The following is a 23,761-nucleotide window of genomic DNA, read 5'->3' as shown; positions in this document are numbered from 1 at the left end:
AGAAAGGGGTAATGGCTGATTAATCCTGTAGTAGGAACCCTAAGGGCAGCTATGACTGGAGAGAACTCTTGAGCTTGATGTTAATTTCTTTGTTAAAGCCATGCCCTAGGAAGGGATTTGTTTTTGATTCTTTCGGTGTGCAGACTTTGTTTTACAGTAAGTTTAGAAAGACACCTGCCCTTCTTCTTTCCTTGCTTCAGGAATGGACTAGTAAACTAAGGAAGAGCAGTGACAGGGCCATGTACAGCCCAAATATTTCCACACAAACAGCTCGCTCCATCCAAAAACAAACAGAAATCAGAACTCACCCCATGCCCAATACAGTCAAGTATTTTTTTAATTAAAAATCCAGAGTATTTTAAGACAGACTAAAGACCCAATCTTCTCCCCACTCCTCTAATAACCCTCATTCACAGAACTATTCCAGCCTAGAGCAAATGTAGAGTTGTGAAAGTAGGACCTTGAGAGCTTGCTTATTTGAGCTCTCTAATATGAGGTCTGCATTTTTCCAGAGATTTGTGTGCTTCTTTCAGTTTGTTAATTTAGGGGCTTCCATAGCTGTTTGAACTTTCTGCTATCTTGCCTTGTCGAGGAATTGGGTTCCGTGACCTACTAAGGCCTGGTCTGCCCAGAAAACTACAAATATTTTATGACGAATCAACCACTGGGTGATTTAAATACAGGGATGAGATTAATGTTAACCTTCAATTAAGAAAATGTCTGCATTTCCATAACTGTTTTCTGCTCTTGGATGCATATATGCGGCTTCCATTATCTTATCATAGTTTTCTGGAGAACATAAACTGGGTGGGGGTGGGGGATGGAAAAGGGATGATTTGGGCTATCTAGAGATCATGAGAGAATAGTGAAAGTTTGTTCTCACATAAACTAGCCTTGGACAGTTCCCAGTAAGAAAACCTAAGTCCAGTGGTTAGCCAGATCAGAAGACCAAACAAACCAGCACAAGGACATTTAAGAGAACTAAGTATCTGTAGACTAAGTATGTTTGCAACAGAAATGTAGTAAAATTCCAGAATTATCTACCAGATGCTACAAATGCCAGTTGCAAGAAAATAAATATGTTTAAATAATCATTTAATTAGGAGCTGAGGACCATTTACTCTTCTTGTTGCGAGATATTATGTTTCTTTTCATTTCTCTCCTTTAGGGAAGCAGCTATTAAAGGTACTGAGCTTTTTTAATCAATGACACTCAGATCTCTCCCCATTTTTTTTCTTGTAAGTGCAGTTCAAGTTGCTTTATGCATACCCTGAATGCTTGGGAGGAGACAACCCACATCCTCATTTAAAAATGGAGGGTGGGGGGAGAATAGATTTTTTTTTTTATTAAATACAGAATCCAAAAAAGACATTTTCTTAGCCTATTTTGGGCTTGATCCTTGCACCCACTGAAGTCACTGAAGTGACATCAATAAGAACATGTAATACCTATACCTCATTCTGATGATTCAGGGGCCCCAATAAATGTATCAAAAGTTAATTATTAACATGTTATTACAGCAATAAGGACATCCAGCACTCCTTTCCTCATCTTATAGCAGATTTTTGAACAGGTACTAGAGACACTACAGAAATATAAAATAAGATTACTTTTGTAATGAAAAATACAAACTGATGCACTGAAGCATGCTGCTCTAAATTAAATGCATAAAGTTCTGGAAAAGTCTGTGCCAGATGCTGAGAAAAGGGCAGAGACAGTTAACAGACTGTAGAGAGGAAAATTACCTAGAAACATCATCAGTGTCCATGTCATTTCTCTAAATGTGTTAATGTTCATATTTTGTCAATAAATGTAGAAAGATCACAATTTGAACCAGGTAGTCATCCTCCATATCTTTCATTTTTTATACCTGATTATGTTTTCAAGTTTTTCTTGCACTACTCACATTTACATATTGAGCCATCTGGTGGCTATTCTTTGGTTAATGTTAACTTTTAAAAACATATATTATGGCTTCTTAATATACATACATATTTTGATGAGAAATTATAATTGCCACAAGAAATGCTCAAATAGATGGAACTATATTTATGAAAGTATTAGTCTGAACATACTGACAATTATATATTTTATAGTACCTATAGTTTTAAGTGATATATGATGCATTAATTTATTAATGAATCCAGATCTCTCATTTGTCAATCAATCTACAGCCAAATTATAGTTTAAACATTTTCAGCATTCCACATCAGTTTGGTTTAAACATTTTTCCATTTTGCAATATCAACCCTCTTACATTTTGTAACTCAATCTACATACCTTTCACATTAGCTAAAATATATCTATGTAAATAATGCCTTCACTAATCTTAATCATATATTATTTGCCCTACAGTTATTGATCTATGTTTATTCTGGAGAGTTGTCAGTCTACATTTCCCTCTCCCATGATTGTCATACAATTGTTGGCCTCCTTACTGGTTATAAGACACAGTTTTACATAACTGGAACAGTAGGGGGCATTCAGAGCTTAAAATGCTGAATATGTTTCTATAACATTAGCAGATTATATTTTAAATCTGTAGCAAATATTTCTGCTTACTTACAATACCATATATGAAATCTATTAATTGATATGTTTTGTGTATGTAATACTATTATGTAGGACATGCTGCTCTCATTTGCTGTACATCTTTGATTCTTGCTCTGTTCTTTAATATTGTTTTCTTTTCAGAAACATTTATTTTACGTAACATTGCAATAACCTATGTGACAAGTAAGGGTATGTTACAAAATTAATGTAAACAATTTTTAATCATGCCCAAAATTATCCCTTTCTGCAGAAAAACCCAGAAAAGAGAAAATAGTAATGCAAGCCATGCAAAAAACTGACTTTGCATGGGTGGGTGAGAAATGTGATGGCCAAGAAGTGGCAGAGAGTATGGCTATAAAACAAGGAAGAGTCTGAGGATGTGTGGGAAATTATATATTCAACTCCACAGATCTTGAGGCATTTATGTGGAATACCATGCTCTCTGTGCTTCACTCAGACCCTTACCTTTCTGACAGCATAGTCAGGTCAGTTGCCTTGCCACACTGCCATTGGCTACCTACCTGTGACTATGCCTTACTTCTCCCTCCAAGGGAAGAAGAAGCTGCATGGAAGACTTAATGCTGCATGGAACATTAAATAATATGGCAATTTGCCATATAAATCCATAGACTCATGGATATTTGAGTTGGAAAAGATCTATAGTATATAGTTATCAAGTCTAATCCACTGCCAGTGAGGGCTTGTTCCCTACAGTATATTATCTAGTGCTCCTTCCAATCAGTTTTAAAACCTGTCAAACTATAATGCTTCCACTTCTTTCCTTGGGGGCTGTTAACAGATCAATCTTACCATGATTTTTTTTCTTATTTTCACCTGATTACTTCTAATTACATCCCTTTGTACCACATTAAAAATGTGTCTCTCTCCTTATTACTCCCATCAAGAATTTCTAAACAGATATCATGATTCCACTTGGTATTTTGTTTTTCAAAATCTTATTTTTTCTCCACAAGCCTAAGTATTCTTATTTTGTTACTACCTTCCATTTGCAGCAGAATTATATTTAATCTCATTTCATATGTTTGAGCATTAGTTTGTGAGGCCTAATAACTATTTGAATCCCACTTACCTATAGATTAGTTGTATGTGATTTGGATTTGTATGTGATCATGGATTCCTATGATGGTTAGGTGTAGACAAAATAATGAACAACTGAATTACAGGATTTTTTGAACTCTCTAGGTCCCCCATTCCCCTCCAGTTTGACTCCTCTCAATCTGAAAGAAAAGTTGTTAGCCTACTCTTGCTATTGGTGAGTGTCTGCTGCAATAAATGTTCCTTAGGGAGGGCCTTTGTGATAGCACAGGCTAAACACACACACAAAAATAATCAGCTAAATGGGTTTAAAATTCATTTCTCTGTAGTCAACAGCAGAAACCATGGGTTCCATATAGCAGCATACCACAAACCCTCGGGGAGGGCCAGCCAGGACACCTAAAATTAATCTGAGCAGAGGGCACAGGGAAAGGGGAGGGACACAGAATAGGAAGACTGAGTTTCCATTCCCATTCCATCCTGAAAGAGATGGAAGCACAGCTCTAAGCACTCTGACTGATGTGAGAAAATGCTGGTAGTGCTTAGTAAACGTATAGAGATAATGCCCAGTTGCTGCTTTGCACAGCTCATCAACTATCATTTCTCCTCTTTTTGCGCAGGAGATGGCAACAACCCAAGTGGAATGGGCGCAAATTCTGATCTGGCACAGGGTCTCAGCTGCTGCACAGGCTTCTTGAAAACTGGATCTGATCCAGCTGGCTGTGAAATAGCTTTACACCCTCTCTCCCTCTTTAGACAGCTAGTAAAAGATCAGTCAGTCCACTCTATGGAAGTATTCATTCCTGGTTAAGTAAAACTTAAGGGTGCTTCTCAAATCTTAGTTGTGCCACATTTTATCTTTGCCTGGAGGCAGAGTCAGAAATTTGGGAAGGAAATGTCAAATAAAAGGGGAGAAAACTGAGGGAAGAAAACTGGAGTAAGCCTTAACTAATACCTTATGCCTGTGAAAAGTTAACTATGGTGGATGGCAAGATAAGGCCACAGTTTCCACAACCTTCATAGCTGAAGTTGTTTCTAATTAGATTGTAAGATTTTTTTCATCTGGGTGTGTCTTCTTAGTGTCTAGCAAAATCCTGATCAGGGTCCAGAGGCACTATAGTAATTCACATAATATGTTTATTTCAATGGCACTACAAACACCACTTCCAAGGTAAAAAGATGTTGGTCTGTTGCACTGAATGGCTTAAAATGACGGTTTACTTAGTTTCTCTACCACAAGAGGGAGAAACTAAGGACCAAATGGGAGTCTCAATAAGTGAATGTTTCAGAATATTAGACACGAGAGGGGAATTGGCCACTGTACCATCCTCTACCATGTCATTTACTGTACTAAGAGACAAGATATCAATACTGGATAAGTCACTTGTTCAGGGATAGAAAAGTATCATAGAATCATAGAATATCAGGGTTGGAAGGGACCTCAGGAGGTCATCTAGTCCAGCCCCCTGCTCAAAGCAGGACCAATCCCCAATTAAATCATCCCAGCCAGGGCTTTGTCAAGCCTGACCTTAAAAACTTCAAAGGAAGGAGATTCCACCACCTCCCTACGTAACGCATTCCAGTGTTTCACCACCTTCCTAGTGAAAAAGTTTTTCCTAATATCCAACCTAAACCTCCCCCACTGCAACTTGAGACCATTACTCCTTGTTCTGTCATCAGCTACCACTGAGAACAATCTAGATCCATCCTAATGGAACCCCCTTTCAGGTAGTTGAAAGCAGCTATGTGTTCCAGTCCCCTAATCATTTTTGTTACCCTCCGCTGGACTGTTTCCAATTTTTCCACATCCTTCTTGTAGTGTGGGGCCCAAAACTGGACACAATACTCCAGATGAGGCCTCACCAATGTCGAATAGAGGGGAACGATCACGTCCCTCGATCTGCTGGCAATGCCCCTACATATACATCCCAAAATGCCATTGGCCTTCTTGGCAACAAGGGCACACTGTTGACTCATATCCAGCTTCTCATCCACTGTAACCCCTAGGTCCTTTTCCCTGCCGAACTGCTGCCGAGCCATTCGGTCCCTAGTCTGTAGCGGTGGATGGGATTCTTCCGTCCTAAGTGCAGGACTCTGCACTTGTCCTTGTTGAACCTCATCAGATTTCTTTTGGCCCAGTCCTCTAATTTGTCTAGGTCCCTCTGTATCCTATCCCTATCCTCCAGCGTATCTACCTCTCCTCCCAGTTTAGTGTCATCTGCAAACTTCCTGAGGATGCAATCCACACCATCCTCCAGATCATTTATGAAGATATTGAACAAAACCAGCCCCAGGACCGACCCTTGGGGCACTCCGCTTGATACCGGCTGCCAACTAGACATGGAGCCATTGATCACTACCCGTTGAGCCCGACAATCTAGCCAACTTTCTATCCACCTTATAGTCCATTCATCCAGCTCATACTTCTTTAACTTGCTGGCAAGAATACTGTGGGAGACCGTGTCAAAAGCTTTGCTAAAGTCAAGGGACAACACGTCCACCGTAGTAACCCTTTGTGTAAAATCCAGAAGGTTTGACTTTTATAACATGGGAGGGACACCTTGTTTTCTGAGAGGATACAATTCAGTATTTTGCCCCAAAAGTGGATGCTTTGAGGACCATGATTCCAGAAGGAAAGGTCTCCCCCACCTATAGGGTTTGTCATGCCATTAGGAACGAGCTTAATGCATTAGCTGTCAGAAGAAGAGCAGGGTGTTTGATTTGATTTAAACTATTAATTGCAAGCAAAATCTTTGAGAGATTTCACATCATTTTTAGGGTTAGTGGCACAAAATTCTAGATTCTGCTTTATCTCAGACAACCAGTAGATGGAAGATCTGAATACGTAGGAAGAATCATTAGGAGCCAAGAATTGAATGGGACTTTGATAAAAAAAATCTTTCTGGTAACTTCCACCACCATTCTATCTAAGGAATCCTTGAAGGAGACGTTGGAATCCAAGATTAAATCAGCTATCTTTGACCAGTGCAGGACTACAAAATCCACTTGACAGGTCAAATCACCGTATTTCTGTAAATTCCTGAGGAAGCTACTGTGGCACTGATAGCTAGCCCGCCCAGGTCACAAAGAAGTGTTAATTGTATCCATTCACTTGTTAGTGGATATCAAAGAGATGTTAATTGAGTTGGTAGGCATCATTCACTGATGTTGATAAGAAATCAAGGAAAATGTATTAATGGTATTGTTTTCATCTGTCTGTAACCTGTACTGAATGCATCCAATGAAGTGAGCTGTAGCTCATGAAAGCTTATGCTCAAATAAATTTGTTAGTCTCTAAGGTGCCACTAGTACTCCTTTTCTTTTAATTAACCTTAAGATCAAAGATGTGTATACTCTGCATGAAACTAATGAATATTGCCTGTACTGTTTTCACTTATCTATCTCTGTTATAATGAATGGCTGGCAATTACCTTATGTAAATCAGTGTAACTGGATTACATGTATATGCATGGGAAGTAGAAGGTTAACCTCAAAGATTTCAGAGTAGTCTCTAAGGTGCCACAAGGACTCCTCCTTGTTTTAACCTCAAAGAGTGGGTCATTGAATGTCCCACAATGGGAAATCTATAGACACATGCTATGCTGGGAACACCTGCCAAACTGTTTTCAGCTTGTCTTGCTATGAGCAAGATCTATAAAATACTGGATCCTGGGAGAGATTGTTAATTTCTGGACTGCCTGGTTTCTGGGTGGTAAAAGGGGGCTGGAATGCTTAATGGGACTGTCTGTGACTCCAGGATAAAACTAATATAGTGATACAGGAGTACACTTTTGTTACCAGCTTGGTGAAATCTAATGATAGACTATACCACCACTTTGGACTATCTGTCCTATTTTCTGACAGTCGGTCCTGAGTTTGTCATTCTTAACTGTGAGTCACTCCAGGCATTGTGACATCTACATCTTCTGAACAATCTTGTTTGTCATCCATGAAGGTAAATGCTGTCTACATAAAATTTCAGGCACAGGGCAAGATCTTTCATGCTTCTCCACCCCCAGGAAAAGGGTGGCTCTGAAGGATCCAGTTTCTCCTCTGGCCTTCATAGTCTCATAGGTTCAGACATTCCTCAGACCATTTTCCCAGTGTTTGTTTGAGATTCCTTGCTAAATCAGCAGGCTGCACCTCAGGCTTAATCTGACACCTCACCTTCCTGAGGAGGTAACTGGGGAGGCAACAAAACAACAAGACTCAGGAAGTGCCAAAGCCTGGCACTTATACTCATGGATTTAGTCTTAGGGGCTGAGGCAAATAATTGTCTGGATAAAGTTACGGAAGTTTCCCAGGAAGGTCTTAGCCAGACTCCTTTGGAGGATAGAAAAAAGATTTTTTTAGAAGTATAAGCCTTCATGAAGCATTTATTACTCCACCTAATGACTGTGTGGGTAGGGACATAGACTGAAAGGGGCTGACAATCCTTACCTCATCTTCTGAAAAAAGAAAAGGAGTACTTGTGGCACCTTAGAGACTAACCAATTTATTTGAGCATGAGCTTTCGTGAGCTACAGCTCACTTCATCGGATGCATACCGTGGAAACTGCAGCAGACTTTATATACACACAGAGAATATGAAACAATACCTCCTCCCACCCCACTGTCCTGCTGGTAATAGCTTATCTAAAGTGATCATCAAGTTGGGCCATTTCCAGCACAAATCCAGGTTTTCTCACCCTCCACCCCCCCACACAAATTCACTCTCCTGCTGGTGATAGCCCATCCAAAGTGACAACTCTCTACACAATATGCATGATAATCAAGTTGGGCCATTTCCTGCACAAATCCAGGTTCTCTCACCCCCTCACCCCCCTCCCAAAAACCACACACACAAACTCACTATCCTGCTGGTAATAGCTCATCCAAAGTGACCACTCTCCTACAATGTGCATGATAATCAAGGTGGGCCATTTCCAGCACAAATCCAGGTTTTCTCACCCCCCCACCCCCATACACACACAAACTCACTCTCCTGCCGGTAATAGCTCATCCAAAACATCTGGGGGGGGGTAGGAAAAAACAAGGGGAAATAGGCTACCTTGCATAATGACTTAGCCACTCCCAGTCTCTATTTAAGCCTAAATTAATAGTATCCAATTTGCAAATGAATTCCAATTCAGCAGTTTCTCGCTGGAGTCTGGATTTGAAGTTTTTTTGTTTTAAGATAGCGACCTTCATGTCTGTGATTGCGTGACCAGAGAGATTGAAGTGTTCTCCGACTGGTTTATGAATGTTATAATTCTTGACATCTGATTTGTGTCCATTTATTCTTTTACGTAGAGACTGTCCAGTTTGACCAATGTAAATGGCAGAGGGGCATTGCTGGCACATGATGGCATATTGGTGACATCACATTGGTGGATGTGCAGGTGAACGAGCCTCTGATAGTGTGGCTGATGTTATTAGGCCCTGTGATGGTGTCCCCTGGTTTAACTTGGATTTAAACTTGGAGAGTGGTCAGTTTGGATGAGCTATTACCAGCAGGAGAGTGAGTTTGTGTGTGTATGGGGGTGGGGGGGTGAGAAAACCTGGATTTGTGCTGGAAATGGCCCACCTTGATTATCATGCATATTGTAGGGAGAGTGGTCACTTTGGATGAGCTATTACCAGCAGGATAGTGAGTTTGTGTGTGTGGTTTTTGGGAGGGGGGTGAGGGGGTGAGAGAACCTGGATTTGTGCAGGAAATGGCCCAACTTGATTATCATGCACATTGTATAGAGAGTTGTCACTTTGGATGGGCTATCACCAGCAGGAGAGTGAATTTGTGTGGGGGGGTGGAGGGTGAGAAAACCTGGATTTGTGCTGGAAATGGCCCAACTTGATGATCACTTTAGATAAGCTATTACCAGCAGGACAGTGGGGTGGGAGGAGGTATTGTTTCATATTCTCTGTGTGTATATAAAGTCTGCTGCAGTTTCCACGGTATGCATCCGATGAAGTGAGCTGTAGCTCACGAAAGCTCATGCTCAAATAAATTGGTTAGTCTCTAAGGTGCCACAAGTACTCCTTTTCTTTTTGCGAATACAGACAAACAGGGCTGTTACTCTGAAACCTGTCATCTTCTGACTCATCTGTTCTTTCAGGGAGGGCCTCGTCTCTTGCAAGTGAGTTCTTTCTGTCTTTGTGTAAGCTAACAGGGATGGTTTGCCCTTTGGCAGGGACCTGCACAGCCTCAGTAAGGCCAGTAACTGTTCATTATTCCTATGTGCACTGGCAGCAGCTCCTGGCAAATCATTACTTCAGGAAGCAGAAAATGTGCTTTTTCTTCAGATTTAGAGTACAGCTGGTCAAAATTTTTATCATGACAAATTTTCATTTGGTTTGATTTTTGTAATGAAAAATTTAATAATAAATTAAATGCAATTTTTATTTCATTCAGAAAAGGAGGGAACTCTCCCTCCCTTCAAAAAGACATGCAATTTTTCCGTTTGAAGCAAACCGAATATTTTCATTTAGTTCATTTTGAATGTTTTTCTTAAAAAATAAAAAAAAATAAAAAAATTCTAATGGAAATGAAAAGTTTCCATTTCTTTCTAATTTTTTCATGAAAAAACAACAACATCTTTTCCAACCAGCCCTACTTCTCCAAGTGTGCTGACAAGGAACCCAGGAGCTACAAGGAAGCCTGAGAAGTCTCTTCAAGGTGGTGGCCAGGTGTCGCCATAGTGATTGCCTTGCTTCTTTCTTGCACAGAGGCAGCACTTAACTGCAGAAGAGTGCATCACATTGACAATGTGATAATCCTGTAACTCAACTGTTCTCATCCTTGTCAGGTGCTGGTTTCAGGTAGTCAGGCATTGTGGATGGAGCAGAGGTTCAGGATTGGGATAAGGGCAGTGCTGGCACCTGGGTTCAGGCATAGGTTGGGGTCAAAACTGAAATCAGAGTCCATAGACAAAGTCAAATGAGTATTGTAGCTGAAGTCCAGCTACATGCCAAAAGTCAAATGGGATAGATAATAAGACAGAAAATATCATATTGCCTCTATGTAAATCCATGGTACACCCACACCTTGAATACTGCCTGGTAGCCCCATCTAAAAAAGATACATTGGAATTGGAAAAGGTTCAGAAAAGAGCAACAAAAATGATTAGGGGTATAGAACAGCTTCCGTATGAGGAGAGATTAATAAGACTGGGACTTTTCAGCTTGGAAAAGAGGCGACTATGGGGGGATATGATAGAGGTCTATAAAATCATGAGTGGTATAGAGAAAGTAAATAAGGAAGTGTTATTTACTCCTTCTCATAATATAAGAACAAGGGGCCACCAAATGAAATTAATAGGTAGCAGGTTTAAAACAAACACAAGAAAGTATTTTTCATGCAACTCACTGCCAACCCTTGGAACTCCTTGCCAGAGGGTGTTGTGAAGGCCAATAATATAACGGGGTTCAAAAGGGAGCTAGATAGATTCATGGAAGATAGGTCCATCAATGGCTATTATCCAGGACAGGCAGGAATGGTGTCCCTAACCTCTGTTCGCCAGAAGCTGGGATTGGGTGATGGGGCATGGATCACCTGATGATAATCTGTCTGTTCATTCCCTTTGGGGCACCTGCCATTGGCCACTGTCAGAGGACAGGATACTGGGCTTAATGGACCTTTGGTCTGACTCAGTATGACCGTTCTTATGTTCTTATGTTCAAATATGGATGGTCAGAGTCCAAGGGTCTGGGGGTGAGGAGGCAGATGCAGGCTGGAGCGGATGTATAACAGATCTGGAGCAAGATCAGAACAGGGCATGGACAAGGCTGGAATGGGGCCTAGGCAAGGCTGGGGCAGGAACAGGAACCATCCTCAGAGCAGGTTGGAAGTCTAGAGAATCTGTTATACTGCAAGGCACCGAGAGGTTTCCTGACCAGGTAGTGCCATTACACAGACTAATTTACAGCTCTGGTGGGGTTAGGAAAATACCTGAGCCTGGGGGTCAGTTGACATGGGCTCTGCTCAAGGATTGGCTGCTGTCTGGCCACTAATCCCACAAGTACAACTATTATAAAACATGCATAACAGCCACAGAGGGTCTTACAGTAGCCATATCATCAGTCAATAGCCTGTTGAATAGACCCTGCCCCCTACCTACTATAATGTCTTTTTTGCCAGCATTTGCCATACAGCTGAAAGGATGGATAATTTAGCCCCTGTTACTCAGATATATGCATACCATGTTTGTTTATAGTATATGTTTGCACAATAAATTTGTCTTACATTACATTCCAAATATTCCAGATAGATAGGAAAATTTTGAAATTTACTGCATAAGAGTTTTTTAAGGAAGTGAATATGTTAAAAGTGAGTATGTTGCTTATTGTACTTGATTGTACAATGGGGGTACTGTGAAAGCTAAAGTTTTGCCTTCAAAAGAACTCTAGAAACAAATAGCAATGTCTCAATCTTCCTTAAATATAGTTTTTTTAGTGCCTATGCCCAATTCAGCAGAAAATATATTCTGCACATGCAACATGGAAGACTTTACCAAACCCAAAAATAAATTTCTAGAGCATTAAATTGCATGGAAAACAGACATATTTTGCTGAATCTGGCTGTAACTCTGTCAAGCCTAAACAATACTTAGTTTTATTTTCTGATGACATAAACAAAGATTTTTAATCACTTCACCTGTTCATTCACTCTGGAGTGTGATGGCCCATGATGGATGAGAATCTTCACAATATCTACATCTCCTTTCCAAGCAGCCAAGTGTATAGGAAAATAACCTTTGTTATCTGCCACATTAGTTGATGCTTCATACTGAAGTAATTTGAGAACTATATCCCTGGAAAACAGGGGGGAAGGAGGAAAAAAAGCTAAAAATTGAGAGGACAGCTTGTTTTATGAAGTTTGTACACATTGTCAAATTGTTTATTCTTAATAACAGATAAGCCAAATCCCACAGTCATTCATGCAAACCTACTGAAATTAATTTGCCTAAGAACTGAATAGAGACCACAAAACATAGCCCAAAATGGTATATGTGACTGAATTTCATGTTTGTTCTTTATTTTATTGACTGAATAAAGAAATTACGTACTGACAGTAATGCTGGTTCTTTTAACGCATTGCCTCCACAGAGACACATTGTAAGACACATGAGCCTATCCACATAGTCACAGAACCTTTTTAAACAGTAGCTGGCAGTAAGAGAGCACATGCATGTCCCTTCAGACTTACATTCCACAGAATGAAGCTATAAGAATCCCACTCCCTAGTTCCTCTTCCCCTTCAGAAGTATTGCTATGAGTTGAGCTCTGAAGCACAGCGGAAGAAGGAGGGTCAGTGTGGAAAGCAGTTTATATAGAGTACAAGCGTTATGGTTGGTAAGTAACCCCTTTTTCTTCTTCATGACATTGCCTCCACAGAGTCTCATAGCAAGAGATCATCTAACGATACCACACTTAGGTGTTTACTAATCTCAATGCAAATCCTGTTTTCATTTTTGGCTTCTTACTCTCCATCTCCCAAGATCAATGAGGAACAAAACAACTTTATTATTTTTTCACCTATATCTGGTTCCTCTTAAAAGAACAGGAGTACTTGTGGCACCTTAGAGACTAACAAATTTATTAGAGCACAAGCTTTTGCTCTAATAAATTTGCTAGTCTCTAAGGTGCCACAAGTACTCCCGTTCTTTTTGCGGATACAGACTAACACGGCTGCTACTCTGGTTCCTGGTAGCATTTTTAAATTAAAAAGAAAAGGAGTACTTGTGGCACATTTGTGGCTACAGACTAACATGGATGCTACTCTGAAACCCATTTTTAAATTGTAATTTGTAGGGATTTACCATACTTTATAATAAGAGATTAAATAGAAGGGGCTATATTAAGCCACTGATTTTTAAACAAAATTCCATATTGATTTCAACAGGGAGTTCTGCTTAAAAAATGATAGTAAGGTATGAGCTACAGTTAGCAAGTATGCTAAAAAATAAATCAGTTGTGTCCTACCTGTAAATTTGTCTTCTCATGGAATGATCTTCTTACAGCCCTGAATAATTAATAAGTTAACTAAACCCATCAGCTAGTAGAGGCAGTTCTTGGCAAGCAAACAGTGGCTCTTTAAGCACTGGCAGGTACCAAAAACCTTAGGAGTACTTTCAAAGCAGACTGCAAAAAACATTATTTAATACCTTAAGAACTTAGGCCTTGACTAAAAATACAGGCAAATGTAAACCCTGAGGAAATAGCTGTGGTCCCTAAATCTGTCCCAAACACTGCAATAAGAACAATGGCATACTGTCAGAGAGACTGGACGAAGGAGGGAGAAAGCCTACCAGTGACTGAGACGCACTCATATCTTGCCACTGAAAGAGCACTGCTGCCTTCAGAAGAAGACATGACAAATCTGGCACAAGGAGGCCAAATAAAGGCTGTGCAGTTCAATGGACCATTGCACTTGGGACTTGAGTGACATCTTATGCTGGGCTTTACCTACCACTGACTAGGTCAAACTGTGAAAAAAGGCCACAGGCAGCAAGGTTAGCCTCACTACTTCTTTGCTCCAAAAGGGGTGGACCCAAGAAATAAGTTCAACTACTTCCTGGTGGAAGCAAGTGACTGACAGGTTTGACATGATGTGGGCTCTTCGGCAGCCAACACTTTTACATTCAACAAAAATGTGCCTTGAACTGCCTCAAGTGGCTGATGGGCATAGTTAACTTAGGAGTTTGCTTCAGGATGAGAGCCATTTGATTGAGAAAATATAATATGTTGTTTAAAGGGTAGCATACTGTACTAGTAAAAAGTTAAAAAACACAGAAGATAATGAATGGAGTACTGCAGCAATTGGGATTAGATCCAATATTTATTCTATAAACAAAATATTTTGATCAAAATACAACTAAGATGGAGTAGTAAATAAATACATATTTTATACTTTTGTTTTCTCCAAATCAGATGAATCAGCAAATGATGTAGAACAATGAAATCAAAATTCAGGGAAAGCTAGAGTGTTTATGAGCATGGTAGCTCAGAAGTTGCAGTTTGGGCAGATACAAATTAATGAAGTCTAGGGGGGTTAAAGTTGCCTAAAGAGTATACTTTTAACTGAACACTAAGCAATAAAAAGACCTGGGAGTGAGAACAAACATAACCAAGAACAAATAGAATATAAGGACATACAATAGAAATATTGGATGGCCATAAATGACATCTTAAAGGAACATATTATAACATATTAGACTACTAGTAGGCTGCAGTACACATGATGAACACTGGCAGTAAAAAAAGATCATTGGTGAGATATAAAAGGTACAGAATAGAACAATGATAGAAGTGATAGAATCAGCTGGTAAAAAAGTATAATTAGAATAGTTCTGAATTTGATTTTAAGGCGTTTTTCTTTCTAGGTACCCCACAGCACTTCACAAAGCACTGAGTTTACTACGGAGAGGGCAGTGATTATGAGGTCAAACATAGCACATTATTCATTCGGTGGTAAATAACCTCTATGTCCTGGCCAACATTTCTTCTTTTACTAAAATAGTCTTTGATGTTCAAGGTTGTTTGTTATCTTCTACTCTTTCAAAGAGTGCCAAGGTAACCTTAACTTACTACAGACATCTATCAAAAATGTAAAGAATGGATGTCTTTTTAACAGCTCATTTGAAGAGTATGTACTGTGATGCCATGAAACTGATAGGATAAAAGCTGTTTTGATAGGACACAAGAATCAGAGGTCATGGACTAAAGCTAAAAAATAGCTTTAAAGGAGTTTAAGAGAAATGTTCTATATAAATGTGAATAACCACATTAAAGCAATGTTAAAGGTTCATATTTAAAATCACAAACAATCAGAAAATGTCAAAATTATGACTCCAGTAACAATGTTGATTGGGCTCCACTGTGCATCCTGTATATTTTATAGTAAATAGTAATATATTTATTATAACATACAAGCTTAACGAGAAAATGGCAGGAACAGACAACGCAATATATCTGCAATACAGCCAATTAATGTTGCTATAGAAAATGCTATTTTTTAATTTTCTGACTATTTGTGATTTTAATTTGCAACCCTAACATTTTAATGTACCTTTTGTCATTTCATTTCTTTTGCTATTTAAAATTAAAAGGGAAAAAAGACATCATCTGTGGTTAATTTTACTGTAAATTGTTTTCATTTACATGTGAATTTCACAAACAAATTTATTGAGGTGAATGGGAAGGGGGCAGAGTTAATTTCCACACTTGCAGGTGGTTGTTTTTTGTTTGGCTGGAGAGTGTTTTTAACAGGTTTACATTTTGACAGCTCTTTTGTTACAACACAGAGAGATATTTCCTTTTTTAAAAAGAATAGTAAAAGCTGGATATTTGGTAAATACTATTGAATGTAACAAATATGCAAATACCCAATCACAGGATCTTCAGAAAAATTGCACTCTTGTTTTGTTTTCTGTCCCCGATGATAAGACAGACATTGTTTTTGAATAATTTTAAAACCTGTGTTTACCAGTGTGATATTTACAAATTCCCTCATATACATTTTCCCAGCAGATGCACCTGCTTTGCTCATCCCTTTACTCAAGGAAGCAGCTGTCCTCTTGCCTGTCAAAATGGGCAGGATAAATGTGCACTGTGATCTCTCAGAGTGGTGATGGGGAGACTGAGGCTTCATTAGGTGTTCCTAACTCTTACCAAATTATAATAAGCATGCTTAGAATTGATTTTTAAGTCAGTCAGAGTTGAGGATGCTCTGCAACCGTCAGGAGGTACTTATACCCCATAGGATTGTGCCTTATGTCCATACCAACTTTCAAGTTTCAAATTCTAGCCATTTTTGTTGTAATCCTATTTTTAAAAAATCCTATCTAAACCTGCCTTTGACTTCAATGGAAGCAGAATTAGGCTAACAATGAGTGTGTTTGAAAGTAATATCCTAATCTCTTAAAGAAAAAATAGTGTAAGATATGAAAACATTAACTAAATAGATAATGTAAACAGACCTAAAGAGGCATCATATCCTCCTTATGTTCGAGAATGCTAATATGTTATTATGATTAGCCTGAAGTCTATGGCTGGTTCTGGATATCATAGAAACATTTATGCTTCTGCTCAGATTTTCACTTTTTAAAGTAGCAAAGCGGTGGTTTGTGTTCAATACTCCCATATTTTCTGAAATATTCACAGCTAAACTAAAAAAACTGGGCAGTTTTTGCAAGCTAAGCCTTAGTCTTCTGACAACTGGGAATACACAGTTGCACAAGGAATAAATCATAAGAAAAGGCCCATGATGTTTCTGTTTTTTCAAAAAGACAGAGTTTAGTGGACTACATTAATTACTTTGGGCTAATTCCAGGGAGATAAATGACAGTAATTGACTATTCTGGATCTAGCTCCAGGAGTGAAGCTTGGAGGATTCAAAATGCTGACCTTAGCATTATTTTCTCTTGTGTCTGTAAATTTATAAATAAAATTAGCACTTATGGGCTGTAAGATGAATATAGTCTACAGTAATATTAGAGAAATGGCAGGTTTGTGTAACACAATTAATCACACATAATAAATACCCTGTCTTTTCTATCTTAATTCACCTTTCTGCAGCCAAGAGTGTAACTATTTGTGAATAAAACAGATTTAGGAACACAATTATTCTGGGTCTATGTTGTTTTATTTAGGTCTGATCCAAAGCCCACTGAAGTCAGTGCAAGTCTTTCCATTAATTTCAATAGGCTTTGAATCAGGTCCTTATCTCCAGTCTTGATGTCCAACTCTTCTTCAAACCATGAAAAGACATGACAGTATTAATAGCCCCAATTTAAAAATGGGGTAATCAAGGCAGAGAGGCTAAGAGATTTGCTCAAAGTCAAACAAGAGACAGTGGAACAATCAAAACAGAATCCAGAACTCTGATTCTGACTCTCATTTTCCTGTTCTAATTGTTTGAGCATGATACTGTCTCTTCCATGCCAATCATATAGTCTCAGAAATTCTTCTGTAAATATGCCACTTGGGAAAGGAGTTTAATGCAAATATTTTTGTTAAGTCAATTTATTAGACTGTTTTCACATGTTAAGACTGAGAGGTTACTTACCTTGGACATTAACTGGAGTTCTTTGAGAATAAGTGTTCCATTTAGGTGCACATGTGCCTTTGATTTGAGACTTTTGGTAGAGTGTCTATTCAGTCTGCACATGTGCCCTTGTTATATTTGTACCCCATACTAAAGATATATAGGGCAGTATCGGACAAACTGTCCTCAGTTATTTCTTTCCTGCGAAGTCCACAAGGCAAAGACAGTGAAGCAGAGGGAAAGGAGGGTAGGTGGTGGAGCATCCATAGGGACAAACTCAGAGAATTCCAGTTACTGTACCAGGTAAGTAATCTCTTCTTAAAGTATTGCCCCTACTGGTGCTCCACTTCAGATGACTCCCAAACAGACCCTCTAGGAGGTAGGGGCTTCGGAGACAGATCTAAGACTATCTGGAAACTGCAGAACCACAGGCAACAAATGCCCTGGTGTGAACTAGAACATAATATTTAGAAAAGGTGTGAACCAAAGCCTATGTTGCAGCTTTGCATATTTCTGCAATTGAAACATTCTTTGATAGGGCTGTAGAGGTAGACTGTGATCTAGTGGTCTGGGCTGATACCCAAGGAGGGGATTGGATATTCGTGGCTTTGCAACAAGAGAGGATATATTGAGAGAACCACTTAGAAAGTCTCTGAGTCAAGACAGGAGCTCCACTAACTCTATGTGTGAAAGAGACAAACAATCTGAGGGAGGCCCGAAAGAGTTTAGTCCTTTCCAAATAAAGGGCTAATGCTCTTTTGATATTTAGGATATGAAGAGAAGCTTCATCTTTAGTTTGGTGAGGTTTGAGGTAGAAAACCAACAGCTGAGTGACCTGGTTAATGTGGAACTATGTAGTGACCTTAGGTAAAAAGGGAGGGTGTTTTCTTTACAATAGGTGGTGTAGAGAGGGTCAGTCATTAAAGCTCCTAATTCTCCTACCAGATATAATAGCCACTACGAATGCAGTTTTCTTATAGAGGTGTAGAAGGGATCCACTGGTTCAAAAGGAAGTCTCATCAGGGCACTGAGGAACAAGCTTAAATCCCATGTCAGGGTCAGTTGTCTAAGATGTAGTAAAAGGTTTGATGAAGGTTTGGTAAATCAAGAAGTGGTAGGGTGAGCAAAGATTGAGAGTCCTTTGACCACAGAATGGAAAGCTGTAATTACCTCTAAATGAACTCTAACAGAGTCTGGCCATGTCTACACTACCACTTAATCAATATAACTTACATAGCTCAGAGGTGTGAAAAAGCCACCTCACTGAGAGACACAAGTTACAGCAACCTAAGCACTGTGCACATCTTTGCTATGTCGGTGGGAGAGGCTCTCCTGACAACATAGCTTCTGCGTCTAGTGAAGGTGGAGTAATTATACCAAAGGAGAGCTCTCTCCTGTCAGCATAGAGTGTCTTCACCAGACAAATGAAAGTAGTGCAGCTGCACCGATGGAGTGCTTCTAGTATAGACTAGCCCTTTGGGTGATGACCCAAGCCCCCTCTTGAACAAAATTTCCAACACTTCCTACTGAGGCAGTGGCAAAGAGGTCTAATTCTGGAAGACCCCAGATAAGGGCAGGAGCACCCCCAGAACTTTTTCACATGATACACACAATGCATAGTACCTGTGGGGGTCCAGCCCAAATTTCTTCTCCAACCAAACTCGCGTCTGGAGCAAAGAAACAAAATGGAGTCACCCACCGAGACCCATCATTGGGCCTTTGGCAAAAGCTCCTTGTGTCTGTTCCTCCAATGCTGCCTGACATTCTTGTCCTGGCCAGCTACCACTTGTGGGCACTCACTACAGCTCCCCATACTTGTAACAAGTCTAGAGGCTGTAGCCGAGTGAGTCCTGTGAGCAGAGCTGTGGTCGGTGGAGACCCCTTGAGTTCCCACCAGACCACAGTTTGGATTGCTTCCCTTCTCTGACACTCACAGAGTCCTTCCCTTGCTTGGGGTATACAAGAGTAAAGCTAGACAAAATAAAGGTCTTTCCCCCTTCCCCAAGGATGAGGGGATCAAAGTAAAGAAAGGAAAAAGGAAAAAAAAGAGTGCTCAGTCTCTTGGGCAGTTTCTCATTCACCTTTTGGGGCCCAGCTTGTTGGTAGACTTTTTATTGTCCTGATCAGGGTTAGAGTCCATCCTGAAACACCCCTCCTCCTTTTGGTAGCTACAGATACCACTGAGGGAAAAAACTTCCAGCGCCAGTGCATGTGATGAGCACACACACCTACAATGGAATGGACATGAGCAATCACTCAAAGAAGAACCAGCAGTCTCTGAGTCTTCCCCTAGTTGTCACCCCTTTCTGTGACAGGTTTTCCTTTTTTTAAGGCCAAGTAAGCCCTGCAGGTGTGCCTGGTTAGTGCTGCCTGGACCCAGAAGAGCTCATTGGCTTCCTTCTTTGAAGAACTTGTTAGCTTCCTCCTCAATAGGTGAAGGCATGCCAGCTCACCTATCCCACTCCTCAAGTTGTAAGGACAATCTTGACGCAGGTCACCTCCGTCTACTATTTCCCGCAGAAAAAAAATTGACTCTAATGTGGTCCTGTCTCACCTGGTGTTTCACCCTGATGCCGTTGGACTGTAGCATGAGACACCACCACATTATATGCAGGTTCAGATCTTTCATAGTATGGAGCCAGCATAGAGGAACATGATCAATGATCAAGGAGAAGGGACTGCCTAGCAGGAAATACCTGAGGGAATCCATGGCCCACTTAATCGCTAATGCCTCCTTTTCTCTAAGTATAGGATCACTCCTCTGTTCCTCCACAAACCTCCTACCCTGAAAGTTGATTACCTCTTCCTTTCTTACTTCCCTACAGGGTTTATGACCTTGTTGCTTGTGATGTGCCCTCCTTAGGGTCTTCCAACTTTCCAAGGTTTACCAGGCTTTGGGGTTCGTTCTGCAATGACCAATCTGGACCCCTGTTCACTCGGTGGGCCTGTTTGTTAATGACTTGCCAAAAATGCCCAATCCCAGCCTATGATTATAGGGTAGGCCAATTTCTCAGCCAGAGCTACGGTTATAACCTTGGTATGTGTCCCCGTGGTCAGTTGTAAACATTGGTTGCGGTAAGCTTTCACATTGCCATGTATACACTATAGATGAATCAAACCTTTATGAGTACCATCATCCCATACTAAGGAGGCTTGGTGCACTGACGACTGTCTGACTACAGGTGGAGTCCAAGAGTCCTTGAATTCCCTTCCTCTGGACCATCACTGGCACCATCAACTTGGGGAGAATCCTTTTCAATAGGTGGGTTTCTGCAGTCCAGTCCTGGATGTATTCACATTCCATAAGATGGCATCTCTCTTGATGTACTCTGCCTGCCCCCAGGATTAGCAAGTTACTGGGCTGGCACTGACAGAATCTTTCCTAACTTGGGGTGAACTCGGCCATGGAGTAGTGGCCAGCCCCCCGTTCTGCAGGTCCTATTTCAGTTGCTTGAAATAACTGGTTGTTTTACTGGTGGTCTCATGTCCGAGCCCAACCAACTTGCCCCCTGGATTTCCCATGGTCTAGTGGTCAGTCTAATCATCTTGGAGGACTTCCCTGGGGGTGGATCCCTTAGAGTATATGTTACTGACTTGACGTTGCCCTCCCAGGTCTCTCTCGGGTCCGACCTGTGTGATGTCAAGGCCCTGTGGAATTCTGCCACTAGCAACCCTTCAGCCTCAAGAAAGTTTCCATTAACCACACTGGATCTTTGAAGGTCCCTGGTTGGTGGTGTAATACCCACTCCTGGTAACTTAGGCAATTCTTAAAACCTTGGGATCCAGGCATAACCCAAGCAAGGAAAATAATTTCCTTCAAAAGAAGAAGGAGAAACCCCTCAGCAAGTTAGAGGGGGTGACTTCAAACAAGGGGAGGCATGGGAGGGAGATGGAAGTTGTCTTGGAAAAAATCCCCGCAAACAGTAACAAAAAATAAAACTAAGGAGGCTAATATATAATTACTAAATTATAGGAAAAAACTAGCTCTAAAAGCAAACTTGTAAAGAAGTGCACAATGAAAGTTGCTCCATCTGAGGCTGAAGCTATTGAGAAGGAACTGAGGGCAGTTCGTCTGACACTGCCTTATATATACTTGATATGGGGCATGAGGCTAGCTAGGGTACAGGTGCAGACCAAATGGGCACTGCCTAAGTTCCCTCTAAGCTGCACGGCTGAGCAGCTACTTACTAAGCATCACGCAGGTGCTCAGGGCTGCGGTGGGGAGAGATGCCTCCCCCAAGCCCCAGAACTGCCATGGCGCCCTGCCCCCTCCCCCAGCCCTGACTCAGCTCAGCCCCAAACCTGCTGCGGCTGGGGGACAGGCGCCCCTACCTTGGCCCCAACTCAGCTAAGCCTGGACCTGCTGCAGCTGGGGGAGAGGTGCTTCTCCCCCCGAGCCCAGGTGCTGCTGTGGGAACAGAGAGCTAAGGGGAGTCCTTTCTCCCCACCATAGCCCCGGAGAGCCCCAGTGCACTCCAAACCCCTATTCTCCAGTTCCACCCCAGAGCCTGCACCTCCAGCTGGAGCCCTCACCCCCGCCACACCCCAACCCTTTGCCCCACCCCTGAACCCCTCATCCCTGGCCCCACCCCAGAGCCTGCAACCCGTCCCACCCCCCAACTCTCTGCCCTAGTCCTGAGTACCTCATCCACGGCCTCACCCGAGAGCCCACACCCCGAGCCGGAGCCCTCTCCCTCCCCCTCTGCCCCCCCACACCCCAATCTTCTGCCCCATCCCACCACATGAATTTAGTTATGTGCACCAATATGGAGGTGATGTGTCACACATCACCTCCATATCGGTGCACATAACAAAATTCATTCCACACATGGGAAAAATTAGAGGGAACACTGGGGACTGCTACCAAAATTCTCTGATCAAAGTCACATGGGGTACATGAACACCTGAAATGGAACCTTAGGGACAATACTCAAAGAAGAAGTCAGTGTTATGCTACATGCTATAAATTTACCCAGAGAAATATGGCCGTAAATATTGGGCACGTGGCACTTACTTGTGTCCATTTAAAGCTGCATGGTGTAAAGCAGTGTAACCCGAACTGTCTGTGCAGTTTATATTTGGGCCTCGCCAGATGCTGCAAATAAAACACAATTGTAAAATTACTGTTTGTAATGGCAAACCAAAATGTTTGAAGATAGGCAAAATTATAATACGAATGTAAAGATCCTGCAATGTAAGTGGCTAATTTATCGGGCACAAATTATCTAGAAATGCCTTGTATGTGGAAAGTGACATATTGATGATAAAGTCATTTATAAAAATCATTTTGCGTACGTTTATCTTATAACAATCTTGAACTTCATGTAGGGCAATTCTTAACGATTAATGACTATTTTATAATTTCAGTCAGATCTCTTCTTCCAGCAATAAGGTTCTGTTACTTGGAATTCTCTGCTGAATATATTGAGATACATTGTGATTACATATACACCAGTTTTTCACCAGTATAACTTTGTTGACTTCAGTTCAATTACTCCTATTTTATATTAGTGTGAAATTAGTTGTTGCCAATAACCTCCTTTAAAGAGATACTGTCAATTTAAAAATCACATTCTGCCCATTATATGTACTTCTTGTTTTGACAAATAACTGCTCAGATTATATAACTGAAAGATCAGTGAAAAATATTTTCTCTATTTATTAAGCATGCTAACATTATGCATTTGACAGTAATTTTTGTATCATCAGCTTCATTATTTGTCCTTTACAATCAGTTACCCTGTTGATTACCTCCGTTATTCACAAAACAACATGGCAAAAAAAAAGACAGTTATTCACCTTCTTGTAACTGTTGTTCTTCGAGAGGTGTTGTTCACGTCCATTCCAATTAGGTGTGCACGCACTGCATGCACGGTCATCAGAAACTTTTTCCCTTAGCAGCTCCCGTCGGGTCGGTCAGGAAGCCCCCTCGAGTGGCGCCCTTGTAGCGCTCAATATATGACCCTGCCGACCTAACTCCCCTTTGGTTCCTTCTTGCCAGATACTCCGACAGAGGGGAAGAAAGGTGGGTATTGGAATGGACGTGAACAACACCTCTCGAAGAACAACAGTTACAAGAAGGTGAGTAACTGTTTTTTCTTCTTCGAGTGATTGTTCATATCGATTCCA

The 23,761-nt window shown here is 40.8% G+C and overlaps 1 protein-coding gene across 10 annotated transcripts in view; it reads right to left on the bottom strand.

Moving 5' to 3' along the window:
• ANKS1B (ankyrin repeat and sterile alpha motif domain containing 1B) overlaps positions 1 to 23,761 on the bottom strand; it is a 770,082-nt gene that overhangs the window by 643,847 nt on the left and 102,474 nt on the right. For all 10 annotated transcript variants that reach the window (XM_048835480.2, XM_048835488.2, XM_048835486.2 and 7 more), the window contains exons 2-3: positions 22,647 to 22,727; positions 12,242 to 12,398 (exon numbers count right to left, since the gene is read on the bottom strand). In XM_048835480.2, coding sequence (XP_048691437.2) covers positions 12,242 to 12,398; positions 22,647 to 22,727 — 238 coding nt within the window. The remainder of the gene's footprint in view (positions 1 to 12,241; positions 12,399 to 22,646; positions 22,728 to 23,761) is intronic.

The sequence above is a fragment of the Caretta caretta genome, chromosome 1, assembly GCF_965140235.1.
Source record: "Caretta caretta isolate rCarCar2 chromosome 1, rCarCar1.hap1, whole genome shotgun sequence".
Lineage (NCBI taxonomy): Eukaryota > Metazoa > Chordata > Testudines > Cheloniidae > Caretta > Caretta caretta.
The sequence above is the reverse complement of the archived record's forward strand: the minus strand, read 5'-3'. Positions and strand labels throughout refer to the sequence as shown.